This window comes from Patiria miniata, unplaced genomic scaffold, assembly GCF_015706575.1.
Source record: "Patiria miniata isolate m_02_andy unplaced genomic scaffold, ASM1570657v1 HiC_scaffold_29, whole genome shotgun sequence".
In the NCBI taxonomy this organism is placed as follows: Eukaryota; Metazoa; Echinodermata; class Asteroidea; order Valvatida; family Asterinidae; genus Patiria; species Patiria miniata.
Genome location: NW_024037068.1, coordinates 27,906,546 through 27,920,325, shown reverse-complemented (window position 1 = coordinate 27,920,325; position 13,780 = coordinate 27,906,546). Strand labels below are relative to the sequence as shown.

Genomic DNA, 13,780 nt, shown 5'->3' with positions numbered 1-13,780 from the left:
AGCGACGTTGTGTGGACTTGCTCAGTGCGTCCCCCTCTCTGGAAAACAGGTTTAGAGGCATTTTGTGGTTAGGTTATCTGTGGCAAAATGAAGAGAAATACTAAATGGAATCATAGCAAACAATTTGGGTTGAAAACGTTTGCACAGTGTGAGTAAACTATGAGGGTTTTTTTTTACAGGTTTTTCTTAACTACACGAAAACAAAAGAATGTCCACACTAGGTATGTAACGTAAACATATACGTGTGAATGAGTAGATTTCCTCAACTTTTTTTCAATGGAAAACAAAATCACTTTTCGGTACCGTGAAATTATGAACTTGATTCCAAAACATCCGTGAGATATCAGTCTATGAGAAAATATAAAGGTTTGACTCGAAAACAAAATGCGCCGCGAAGATATCGGAACACAATGAACGCGGGGATTCCACCCCAATCCTTTTATAGGGTTGTTTATATTTTATACGAAGTTAAGGAGAACACACCGCGAGAAGGTGTGCATTCGTAATTTAATAATGCTGAGTGAATTCGTAAATTAAGAATCCACGTTTGCACGTGTATTCTCTGATCAAACCACGTCCAAAGAAGTATTGTCACTATATTTGAGTTGAGTCGAGATGAAAAGGCACGCATTCGAGGCATGGTCACGGTAATTTACATATTGTCTGTGAGGATATCTTACGTAATCCAGCTCGCAAGTAATGCTAAGAAAACAAAAACAAGTAGAATCGTAATTGTTTAAGTTCAGACGATATGGAAAGCCATAAATTCACTTTTGCTCATGAGGAAATGTACAGTCGGGTGTGTTGCCACGAGGAGTGTGTTTTGTGTATCTCCGCGGCCCGGCTGGCCCCTTGACGAGAAACATTGATAGTTCAGACGATCAGTTTTTAGATCTTAAAATTAATGTGGCCTGACGTTGCGAACTTAGCAAGTTCTTCTTCAGAGGCTAAAACCGGGTTATGATCAGTTTTTAGTGCAGAGTAAGTTCTGGCGGTAATCAGGCGCGGATCCAGGATTTGGGATATCAATTCATTATGTATCCGAGACGTCGGAGAATTGAATTGCATAAGAAGCTTAGTAAGGCACATTTCCCCCTCAAACTATATATACAACTTTTCACTATCAGATTATCCCGATATGAGATCATTATATGGAGGTGAAAAAAACGTGTCAACATTTCAGCATGGTGATGCCTCCCCCCAGTTTGAAAACCGTTCCGCCGCTACTGTAATTAAAAAGTACGTCTATGTTTCTCACTAACTCGTTACGCCGTTCAAAGTACAGAGTATTACCTGTAGATTGGATATTTTTAACAAATATATGATGCACGGGGAAAGTGGGCTGTTTTCACACACACACAAAAAAGAGAGTGTAATTAAGGCCGAAAAAAAGTCTCCGGTTTCTGGTATGCGCGCGCGTCGCCGTAGCCATGCGCGTCAGCAAAATGAAAAAGTTTTTTTTTTCAATAAAAAAAGATGTCTCAAAACCGCCAAACTCACTGGTTTGACTGGAATCCTGCTGCTGCACAATTTTAACGTGTTTTTAGATGGGGTTATGATCTAGAATAAGTTTTATGTGGCCTCTCCGGACTCCCATATATTTGCACTAAGTTTAGTCGGGCACCATTTGCAGTCATCAGCCGACATTTGAAGCAAAAAAGACAGGTAAAAAAAAAAAAAAGCCGCGTCGCCGCACCACTTTTTGGGCAAGCTCCATACCAGAAACCGGAGACTTTTTTTTTTTTGCCTAACCTCAAAATCGGCCAAGTCAATGGCGGCCAACATGAATTGTCTCACTAAATTGAACGGCACAGTCGTTCTCTTTGTCCCACAGATTCAACATCGCACTTCTGAATAAACTACATAAAATTTCCGTCCCACTCATATAAGAATCATTTTGATTGGACGAGGGAAAAGGGCTTTTTTGCTTCCAATCATGGAACGTTTCTCTTCTAAGACCAAGGCTGCCAGACTTTTCTTTTGTGACTCCTGGCACCGTCATGTTCTGGATGAAGGAGAGGAAAGGCCTGTTGAACAGTTGACATTTACAAGGCACCCTACAACTCATCCGTAGGGAATTTCACTGTCATTTCCGATTTGAACGTGGAATTGGAAACAAGTTTGATTTTCAGCAGTTTTCAGATTCTTGATTTGTATTTTGTTGTTCTGTGCATTGTTTTAAAGCAGTTATTGGCGTCATGTACTCAGAAATGTACACGGTCATGACTGTCATGACACTTACAGTGTACGTGTCACTTTCAAATTCTCTCTTTGTTCTCTTGCGGTTTGTACTGTTGTAGTAGTGTTCAATCGATTTACACAGGACGGGCATTTACGTCTCAGCCAATGAAAAGCTTTGCTTGCCACGCTTCACCCACAGTTACCGCCCACCGTGACCGTCTACTGCCTTACTTTTATTATTCAAATTGTTCGCTGCTTGTATTAATCATGATAACAATGCAAGAGGATTCCAACTCGATCGTTGAGCGGTACAAAATCTAAATAACAAAAGAGGATCTCTTACAATTAAGCTGTCTGGCACAATGCCTGCTGAATCTCTCTATCGAAGCAATTTTGCAAGTTCATGTACATTGTACATGATGTGTTTTTAAAAAAAATGTAGTCGGTAAAGCAAACAGAATACGCACGTAATTAGTTTAGTAGTGCAGGTATATGAATTCAAACTGCAGGGAGTCCTCTCAGCATTTAAAGGGAATGTACATCATTGGCTTTTGCTGTAATTTTCAGAAATGGAGTATTTGAGGGGTTAGTATAATATATCAAATATTGTTACACTGACATGTTTGAAGTTTTATGTTCGAAAATGCTGGAAAAACCAAGAAAAACAAAATTGTTCAAGTAGTCTGGTTCCCTGACTCCACTAAAGATGAAATGGATCAATTTATAGTTTCCAGAAAATTATAAGGTAAGGGAACCAGTCTAGCTGGCCTGCACCCGTTCATGAACATGTAACCAATACCAAACAAAATTTGGACTGAAAAAGGGTAAATTTGGAGCAGTAGTTGAAATATAGTTAGGTTTTTCCAACGGTGGTCGGCCGACCACTGTTGGAAATGTATACAAAAATACCATTTTCTTGAAAATGACTTCACACCAGGTGCCATAATTTTACAGGATGCTTTAGACTGTCATTTACCAACATCCAAGGTATTTCTGAAAAACTTGGTAGTTATATTTTTCGATGTTTGCAAATGTTGTATATTCCCTTTAAGCCCTGTACATATACTGCCTTTTCACGGTCAACCATGTTCCTTTCTGTATGTTATTAATTTCTGTTATTGATAAGTGTACCCCCCTGTTGATTTTTTTCTCGACGAATATCTGGCTTTTCTTTGGATTTATTTCAACACTCTATTTATGGGTTTTCTCGATCTGCACGGGCATATTTTGTTTGCCTGCACCTTTGCCAAGATTGCCCTACAATAGAATCTATTCTGAAGGCTTACGTAGGGTACAGCATACAGTCAGTATTCAGATTAACAATACACTTGGAACGTAAGGAAAGAATAAAGCTAAGGCCGGGTACGAGCGCTACAATAGACACTATGTAGGATTAAAAAGGCTTATATGTAGGGAACATTCAGTATTCAGATTAACAATACACTTGGAACGCAAGGAAAGAATAAGGCTAAGGCAGGGTACGAGTGCTACAATAGACACTATTATAAGGGCTTACGTAGGGAACAGTCAGTATTCAGATTAACAATACACTTGGAACGCAAGGAAAGAATAAGTCAAAGGCAGGGTACGAACGCTACAATAGAAACTATGTAGGATTAAAAAGGCTTATATGTAGGGAACATTCAGTATTCAGATTAACAATACACTCGGAAAGGAAATAATAAGGCTAAGGCAGGGTACGAGTGCTACTTAGAAGAACAATAGAAACGGTACGTAGGATTATAAATGCTTACGCAGGGTACAGTCAGTATTCAGATTAACAAGACATATACATTGTATGCCTATAAAAGCTAAAGGCCACCGTCGAGTACCGTGTGAATATATCAATGATGAGGAGAGGGCACTTGTTTTAAATGCATATCGCCAGGAGTTTATAAACAAAGAAGAGGTTTATGGAGTAAATCATACTAGTTTATAGAGTAAATCACCTTTGTTTAACGACGCTGAGAAAAAAGTTTGGCTCATTACGTTTAAAATTAACCTTAACTGAATCTCCAATAAAAAGAAATATTTGTATGTACCGCATTTTTATCATATTCTTTTCATAACTAACAACGAATAAAACTGCTGCAAACTGTTTAAAGAGTACATTGACCTGAAACTACAAATCAACAAACTTAGCTGACCCAAGTTTCGGCAAGTCCTTCCAATTTTTATTTATAATTATTTATTTATAATACATGTGATAATTGATAACAAGTCTTTTATTTTGTTAATTTCAGTTTTTATTTATCGGAGATTATACGATAGAGCTTCAAAGAAACAGAGATTTGTTTGTGTTTACTTTCATTGATAGGAAAATGGTTGACAAACTTTGTCGAAAGATTTCAACATGAGTTGGAGTTGTGCACTACAGTATCCTATACATGTATACACGTACATGTACAACATTGTCAGTGCATTTCTTCATCACATCATATGTCGCCTATAGGTACAACACTATACAACTCCACTTTATTGTTCCCGATCCTGCCACTTAGAATGTTCTTTTGTTATGTTGATTTCGCTCAATGACTTGGAATCCTCTTGCATTGCTATCATAATTAATACAAGCAGCGAACAATTTGAATAATAAAAGTAAGGCAGTAGACGGTCATGGTGGGCGGTAACTGTGAGTGAAACGTGGCAAGCAAAGCTTTTCATTGGCTGAGACGTAAATGCCCGTCCTGCGTACGTTCAAAACGAATGAACACTATGCAGACTTAATAAATAATGAAAGGTTTGCGGAAACACCATGTGCGAATAATTTCTCAACTAAGAGAATGGTTCTGAAAAGAACCAGAGGTATAAACTCGACGTTCCGGTCAGTATGCTCTGACCGTCTTCAGGAGAGTGCCTAAACTCTAAGAAACTCTTTCTTAGAGTTTAGGCACTCTCCTGAAGACGGTCAGAGCATACTGACCGGAACGTCGAGTTTATACCTCTGGTTCTTTTCAGAACCATTCTCTTAGTTATACCTCTGGTTCTTTTCAGAACCATTCTTCTTTTCAGAACCATTCTCTTAGTTGAGAAATTATTCGCACATGGTGTTTCCGCAAACCTTTCATTATTTAGTATCTTCACCATGCAAAGCCTCAAATCTTACTTATCTTCGCTCTACGGGGAGCTGGTAACCAACCAGGTTAGGTTGTATGAACGGACGTCAATTCGGCGTTCTAAACTCATCAACAACTTAACCTTCCTCAAGCGATGCCGCGACTCTAAGATAACTCCTGCCGGTCTGCGTATCCGCGATCCCATACGCAATAACCGATCGGATGACATCCTCCGGAGAGCCAGCTCCGCACTCATCCGAGAACGCATCTCCTTCACCAGACTACAACTCGCCATCCTCGACCAGCAGATCACCGACACGGAAGAGGATCTCCGCTCCACCTTGGAACCAGTCCACTTCGACAGGATTTGTTCTCTCACTACTTCTTCCAGCCAGTTTGTGTTCTCCACCACTCGTCAGAAACAACTTAGGAAATTCTACCGCCTGGAACGCAAGGAACGGAATACTCCGACTCCTTTCCACCGTAACCGTAGCCCGCCAACTGGATCTCCTATATCCTGGCGTCATCCATCTCGCCTACATAGCCCGCCAACTGGATCTCCTATATCCTGGCGTCAGTCTTCTCGCCCGCGTAACCTGCCATCTGGATCCCCTATATCCTGGCGCCATCCACCTCATCTCCGTAGTCAAGACACCTTCACCAAGCATACGGTAGTCAACCTCAGCAGCCGACAGCTGAACAGTACCGAAACGAAAGTTCTGTCCCTTGGCATGAACTTTGCTGTTCCTCCAAAGTCCGTACCCATCGAGAGCATCATCCAGTCGACGGAGCCAGCCCTCAGACACCTCACCAAGACAGCAGCCAACGACGTCCGCATCAAGATGAATGAAGTCCTCCGCAAGGCTCGCCCAGCTAAACCTAATCTGACCAAACCAGAGCGGTTCGCTGTCAGTGACCTTCGCCGAGACAACTCCATCCACATCCTCACAGCGGACAAGGGCAACGCCACCGTCGTCATGGACAGGGAGGACTACAGCAACAAGGTAAAAGACATACTTTCTTCTGGTTCATACCGCCCACTCCCCAAGAACCCCATCCCCGCCATCGAGAAGCGAGTTGCCAGCCAACTTCTCCTCTTGCATCGAGCAGATGCATTATCCACCCCCCTCTACAGACGACTCAGACCCTCCAGTTCGATCTGTCCCAGGTTCTTTGGTCAACCAAAGATTCACAAACCTGAGATCCCTCTGCGCCCCATAGTTGCCTCTCGAGGTTCCCCCACTTACCACACAGCCCAACACTTGGCCAAAATCCTCAGACCCTTGGTGGGTCAGACACCACACCATGTGTCCAACTCTTCCCAGTTTGTCAGCATCACCAGAAACCTCACTGTCCAACCCACTGACTTGCTTGTCAGTTTTGACGTCGTCTCACTCTTCACCAATGTTCCCACAGGCGAGGCCTGCAAACTAGCTAAGGAAAGACTTGAACATGATACCACTCTCGCTGAACGCACAGACCTGTCCCCCGACCAAATTCATGATCTGTTACTAACATGTATTTCTTCCAGTTGTTTTCAGTGGCAAGGCAAGTTCTACGAGCAAACGGCTGGGACCTCCATGGGATCTCCTTTATCCCCGGTCCTAGCCGACATCTTCATGGAGGAGTTCGAGTCTTCCTCCCTACTCACAGCGGATCTTCGGCCGAGCCTGTGGCTACGCTACGTTGATGACACCTTCGTAGTGTGGCCACATGGCCCGGACACACTCCAAGACTTCCTCCAGTACCTCAACAAGCAACACACCAGCATCAGCTTCACCATGGAACAAGAACAGCATGGCACCATTCCTTTCCTGGACGTCAAGATCTCCAGGAATCCGGATGGCACCCTGGGACACAGCGTCTACAGGAAACCCACCCACACCGACCGCTATCTCCACCAGCGGTCGTTCCATCACCCCAGCATCAAGTCATCGGTCAACCGCACCCTAGTACAGAGAGCCTTCGAAGTCTGCGACCAAGACAACCTCAAGCGTGAACTCAAGCACATCCAGACGTCACTACAACGGAACGGCTACAAACCCAACCGCATCAAGATCAGCAAACCTGACCAACGGGTCCCCTATACCCAAGGTCCTCCCACTGTATCTCCCTCAGTCACTCTTCCTTACATAGGTCCAGCTTCTCATCATCTGCAACGCATCCTCCGACAAGCCGGCGTCAAGGTGTACCACTCATCTGGCAACAAGCTCCAAGGCAGCCTCCATACTCACAAGGACAAGCAGGACTCCTCTTCCAAGCCGGGAGTCTACCGCATTCCATGCGAATGCGGCAAAGTCTACATCGGCGAAACCGGTCGGAACCTTCCCACTAGGCTCAAGGAACACAGAGCACATGGACGGCGAGGGGATTTTGACAAATCGGCCATTGTCAAACATTCCCACATCAACGACCACAAAGTTGATTGGGATGCGGCCGAACTCATCGCACCGATCCAGTTCTGGCATCCAAGACGCATACGGGAAGCCATCGAGATCCGCAAGCACAACACAGTTCCGCAAGACATCGGGTTTCATCTCAACGACATCTGGCTCCCACTTCTCCAGACTGATGGGTCTCCTATACCCTAGGTCCTCAGCTACTACCTTAGACTGATGGGTCTCCTATACCCTAGGTCCTCCCTCCACTGACACTGCAACCCTACTGTTCCACTTCAGTGGGCACTAAGCTTGCTCAGGGATCCTGTCTACTTGGCATCCTCACAGGATGCAACTTCACACTCCACTGATTTCACCCTTTTGCTACTTAAGTATTCTCTTTCTTAGAGTTTAGGCACTCTCCTGAAGACGGTCAGAGCATACTGACCGGAACGTCGAGTTTATACCTCTGGTTCTTTTCAGAACCATTCTCTTAGTTGAGAAATTATTCGCACATGGTGTTTCCGCAAACCTTTCATTATTTAGTATCTTCACCATGCAAAGCCTCAAATCTTACTATGCAGACTTTATATGCATTGTAAATGAACATGCATAGCTGGTAATTTCCACGTATCTGAAATTGAATAATTAATTGGATTGCTGCAGGTGCAGTTTTAATCATAAATCATATTGGTTTGTGTTGAATGTGTTACTATGGCCGTGCGTGTATTGTGCCTTTTAGATAATTGCTTTTCCCGCCCCCCCCCCCCCGCCAATTTGACCGTTGGGGCCCTTGCGGCTCCGATCCCCCGCCGTGGCTTCGCAAGTTGTTGCACCACGACAAAACTGTGCTTTGAAAAAAATCCTGTGGAGAATCCTGATTTTTGTTAAAACGTGTCTGAGGAAATCTTACAATTCTCTATACAAAGCATCTAGACTGGGGGCTGGACACCATTCTGACCATAGATGTATATATGAACATTTATTATGCATATATATGGATGTAACATTAAACATCATTATCCTCAGTTACGCCCATTTTTTTCATATTGTAAAAAAAAAAATGATAAGGATGATGGCCAACAAGCAATATAATACCTTACAGCTTTAAAAACCACTTGGTAAAAACATATGTGAAAATGTTAGTATATACGTTGGCGTAGCCTTGGTCAAGGCGCTAAATGTTATTCATCCCGGCCGTGGCGTGTAAACGATTATCCTCGCTAGGGCCATGCATAATGCAGTGCATTAAAAATACGGCGCGAACAGCGACCTCATGCGGCCACTATTTCTATGCAAATTAGTTGGACCCAATATCGCGCCTTGGTTCAATCGTCGGCAAAAGCTTATGTTTTTCTTTATTTTGCGCTGGATTTCTAGCGCACGACCTCATATGCGAATACAGGTAAGTGTAGGCGGGGCTAATATGTGGAGTGTCCAATCACACCTTGGTAAATCCGGACGTCATCAAACTGTTTGCAGCTAGCTATTCGCCTTTAAATTTTGCGGACGTGACAGGAACCACAGTTTTTGTGCATTGGTGCCGTGTGTAGAGACACATAAAGTGTACGTGTACATGTATGGATTATGTACGGTGCCACGTTTTACTAAGCAAGTTTCCCTGCAACGATCGACCAATAAGAAAACGACATTTAAGGTCAGCTAATAAGGCTATTAACATAATGAGCACCACCCCCAAAACCTCACATGGACGATTGAACCAAGGCGCTATATTAGGTCCAACTGATTTGCATAAAAATAGTGGCCGCGTGAGGTCGCTGTTCGCGCTGTATTTTTTAATGCACTGTACTGCATGCATAGCGCATAGACATTATGACTGCATGCATTACCGCGTTACGGCCGGATAAAAAACAACTAGCGCCTTGACCAAGGCTAATGTTGGCGTAAAATATGTAGGGGGATAAATTAGTATTATTATTATATTTTTGGGGGGAGGGACGTCACCATGCATTGGCGTCCCCGCCCAAATATTATTGGAGTAGCATGCCCCCCCCCACCTCTCTCACCCGTCCCCCTACCGCTCCCCCATCCCACCGTTCCCCCGTCCCCCACCCCTTCCCCCGTCCCCCTACCCCATCCACCGTTCCCCGTCCCCCACCCCATCCCCGTCCCCCAAGTCCCCTACCCCCATCCCACCGTTCCCCCGTCCCCCACCCCCTTCCCCCGTCCCCCTACCCCATCCCACCGTTCCCCCGTCCCGCCCATCATCCCCCATCCCCCAAGTCCCCAACCCCCATCCCAACGTGCCCCCGTCCCCTATCCCCCATACCCCGTCCTCTACCCCCCATCCCACCGTTCCCCCGTCCCCATCCCCCGTCCCTCCCCCCCCCTCCCCCCTCATCCCCTCGTCCCCCGTTCTCCCCTCCATTCAAGCTGATCAAAAATCAGCGGAGAATTACTCACAAGCAATAGGCCTGTATTGCCTGACATGTGCTTATATTTAATTGTATAGAAATAACACGTTTAACCTGTAAACCAAAGCTCCACCATACTGGCCCCAGACACTTTGTTGTGCTTCCCTGTTGCTCTGTAATGTACTTCTGGGGTAGTCGTCCTCCAACCCCTGCAGGAGACCTCTAGGATATCAAGTTATGCCAGCATGTTATGGGGGCGGACCTCTTTTAACGCTAGAGGGTGTTCTTTTTATTATTTATTCACATTTCATAAAGCCGTGCGGTTCAGGAAAGTCAAAAATAGTCATCTAGCTTCCTCTTCGCTTTAATAAATCAAACAAATACTTTTAAAAAGGCACTTCCTTGGCCAGCGGGGGGGGGGGGGGGGGAGCACCTAGGGGCACTGGGAATTTGGCCCGTGGGCACGTCCCCTCCCCCATGCAACTAGCCCCCCCCCCCCCATTGGCCCGTTTGAAGAATTCTTTTCTTTCATTTTCAATTAATACAAAAGACATTTTCTTAATCACAAGTCAGCCGTATACCATTTACTTGCCTGTCTGTTGCAGGTATGGTGGTAGCACAGTCAGATTTAGGTGATCTTGGAGATTTGGGAGATCTTGGGGATATCTTAGATGATTTGGATCTGGGTGACATTGTTATCATTGGTACGGAGATGCCCGACCAACCCATGGAGCAAGGTAAAAATTAAGCAACAAAACTGATACCTGTGAGAAGGCATGAAGAAATTGATGTCCCAACCACATCTAAAATGGCTACAACGGTGTCCCCGCCGGCCCTGAGTGGTTATACGTTCTTCTTATCAGTCTTCTTTTTATACCAATAGAAAATGTTGGCATTGGTTAGCAAGCACGCCTAAATCCTGTCAGAGTATGCGGTAATTGAGTTTAAAGCACTTTTGATTTAAAATGCAATTTAGCCATACTTTTGTTGACACATAATTTGACATTTAAAAGTGAACGTACATACAACCAAAATGAGACCCAAGAAAGTGGTCGTCCTTATATTCCATCCATACAAGAACGTATGCTCAACATTTTCACAGAATTAAGTTATATTTTTATTTCTTCGATTACACAAAAGATACATAACATCAAGTGAAAGAAAATTCAGTTGAACCCATTAATTGATTGTGGATAGATTGCAAGTGGATGTGAGATGGTCATGTGATCGTAATGGCAGTATAAACAATCAAAGTGCTGTAAAATATTGGAGTCATTTTGTATGTTATAGTAACTGTTGATGTACTGATGGATCACACATCATCACAGGTCCATCACATGTCAATCAACATCCAATCCGGTCAAACCTATTCAAGTGATCTGTGACAAAGGCATGCCTTTGTTATTCTGCGTCTCCGTTGATGCTTGTGATTGGACTTGTGATCTGACTTATGACGTAGTTGAGACCTAATTTGTGAATGTATATAATCCATGACAAGTAGGCTTACCCGACTCAAACACCTGCTATTTTTGTTTTGTTTATTACTATTTTGTTTTGATCACAGATCAAACTCTGACTTGCTATGAGTGCGGTGAGGTCAGTGAACTCAGCAGAACTGACCAGTCACGGTCTTGTGCCATGCCTTCTAAGGCCACAGTCAATGGGACCGTCTGCGGGGCACCAACCTATCGCCATACCAATCGTTGCGGCTGGATGGAGGTTACTGTCTCAACTCCCAGAACACATGGTAAGACTGCGTCCTGCGGCTTGAAATGAGCCTAAGGAAGCAGCTCAAGCCTTCCCAATACACGTCTGTACAGTGTGTTACTTGCAACATTAACCGTTCGCATCCAAGTCATTTGTCAGACACCCGAGCCCCTGACCGTAACATTTATTCATATTTTGAAATATTATAACTACATTTGAAAATGTGTTAATTGTTGTGGAACTTTACCTGATTTATTTTTAAAAGATGGCTTTTTTTAAATCAATTGATCGATTTTCCAGTATCATGAAAAGCAACGTAAAAGTGACGTAAAAAGTAATTATAAACTAGGTGAAGAAATATTGCGGAGAAAATGCATAAACATAACAAAAATAAATACTAAAGTTGAGTTTTTTTCCTGACTATACTAGAATCCGAGTTGCTGAATTGAAACACAATCAAACTTCTTTATTCATAATCCTACAACTTGTTTTTTTTTCTCAGATGAAATGTTGGAGTTGTACTGGATCTTCAGAGGGTGTGTTTCTGTCCCTGATTCGTCGGGTATCGGTGATGATTGCTTCTCTGATGCTGACCTAGTGGGAACGCTGGACAAACTGGGCATGTCACTCTCAGAAGTACGTCATCATTCAAACTGACCAATAGGAAGTCTCAAGTATCATGACATCAGTCTCATGGCTTATAACTGCAACTTTTCAACAACGCTGCTAAGTATAAAAGACTTCATTAAAACTTACTCTAAATTCTTTCTGTGGTTCACTTAAAGCCAATTGGAGTTGGAGATAACTTATTACCAGGAACACCGCATAATGATCTCGATACCCCTGGATTATATCTGTGCATTTGAAACAAAAAGTAAATGTACATAGTTCAAGTTCTTGCCTGTCCGTGCGAAATCATTGATCAATATAGAACGCTTGATTACAACACAAATGTATTGCCTTCTTTTTCACTAATTGTCCAGTGTCGCCCAGACGACTAACTATTTTGTTTGTTTGTTTTTTGGTTACTTTTTTCCAGATTGTGGGGAGCAGCAGCAACAGTACCATCACCGGCAAGGGTTGTTTCTGCAACAAAGACTACTGTAACGGAGCATCGCGCGTCAGATTCCTGACTCTTAGCGCAGTGTTGGCTATGGCAGCGTTGGCGTTCGCCATACTTGATTAATGTCGCCATGACACAACTGTAGCCTTTATTCGAGTCTGATGTGTCGGTATACAGTATCTGATATTTGGCTAATGAACACAGAACCGGGATTTGTTTCTAACATTTCTGTTTACCGTGCATTTGAGGCAGCCGGTAAATTTATGTAACATACATTTTATGTTTTGCACGTTTTCATAGATGCATAAATAGTGAAATACGCTCATTTGGTTATACCGACCAATGAACGACTTGAATAAAGTCTGCCAGACAAACATAAATCGCTTATTTCAAACCTTGTCAGAAGACATGATATACACATAACGTGGTAATCATAGTTATAACGAGGTCAAACAATATGCCTCGGAGGACATTGATGCACACATCAAGAAGGCACGACAGTTCTAACATTTCTGAAATTCAGCTGGTAATGAAAATGATTTTTTTGCAGGCATATTGCGCTATGTAAATGCTGTTTTTATTATATTATTTCGTTTGATTCTCACTGCTACCAAAATTCAGCACATATTCTTCATGCTTTAACCACTGAGAAAGGAAACATTCAAATTTGAATTATTTGAAATGAAATGGCTCGTTCTGTTTAGATTGAAATTGAAAGATCACGCAGCTCGTCATTCAACAATCAATAAGAATCATTCAATTTAACTATCCGAGAATTCTATCGTCTTGTAGCTTCACTTGTCCCCGTAAAAGATGCATTCAAATTAAAAGTATCGTGTTCATTCAATTTCGTCTGAACCAGCAGTAACGCGTTGATCGGGCATTCGTTTTCATTGATGTTCAAACGTATTTCACATTTGTTCAAGCATCTTTTAAGACATTTTTGCAAGCGTCCGTAATAAACCAACTTCTGATAGGGGGCACTGTTATAATAATTATATTTGCTCTTCATCACGATCG

At 43.1% G+C, this 13,780-nt stretch overlaps 1 protein-coding gene and 1 pseudogene across 1 annotated transcript; both read left to right on the top strand.

Annotated features, from left to right (window-relative positions):
- Positions 1-5,265: 5,265 nt before the first annotated feature.
- Positions 5,266-7,541, top strand: LOC119736191 (annotated as a pseudogene).
- A 3,055-nt stretch (positions 7,542-10,596) lies between these two features.
- On the top strand, positions 10,597-13,475 carry LOC119736189. The gene is made up of 4 exons (XM_038210214.1): positions 10,597-10,727; positions 11,555-11,737; positions 12,200-12,333; positions 12,737-13,475. The coding sequence occupies exons 1-4, from the start codon at positions 10,598-10,600 to the stop codon at positions 12,881-12,883; spliced, it is 594 nt and encodes a 197-aa protein (XP_038066142.1). The 5' UTR covers position 10,597; the 3' UTR covers positions 12,884-13,475.
- The last annotated feature ends 305 nt before the right edge of the window (positions 13,476-13,780 follow it).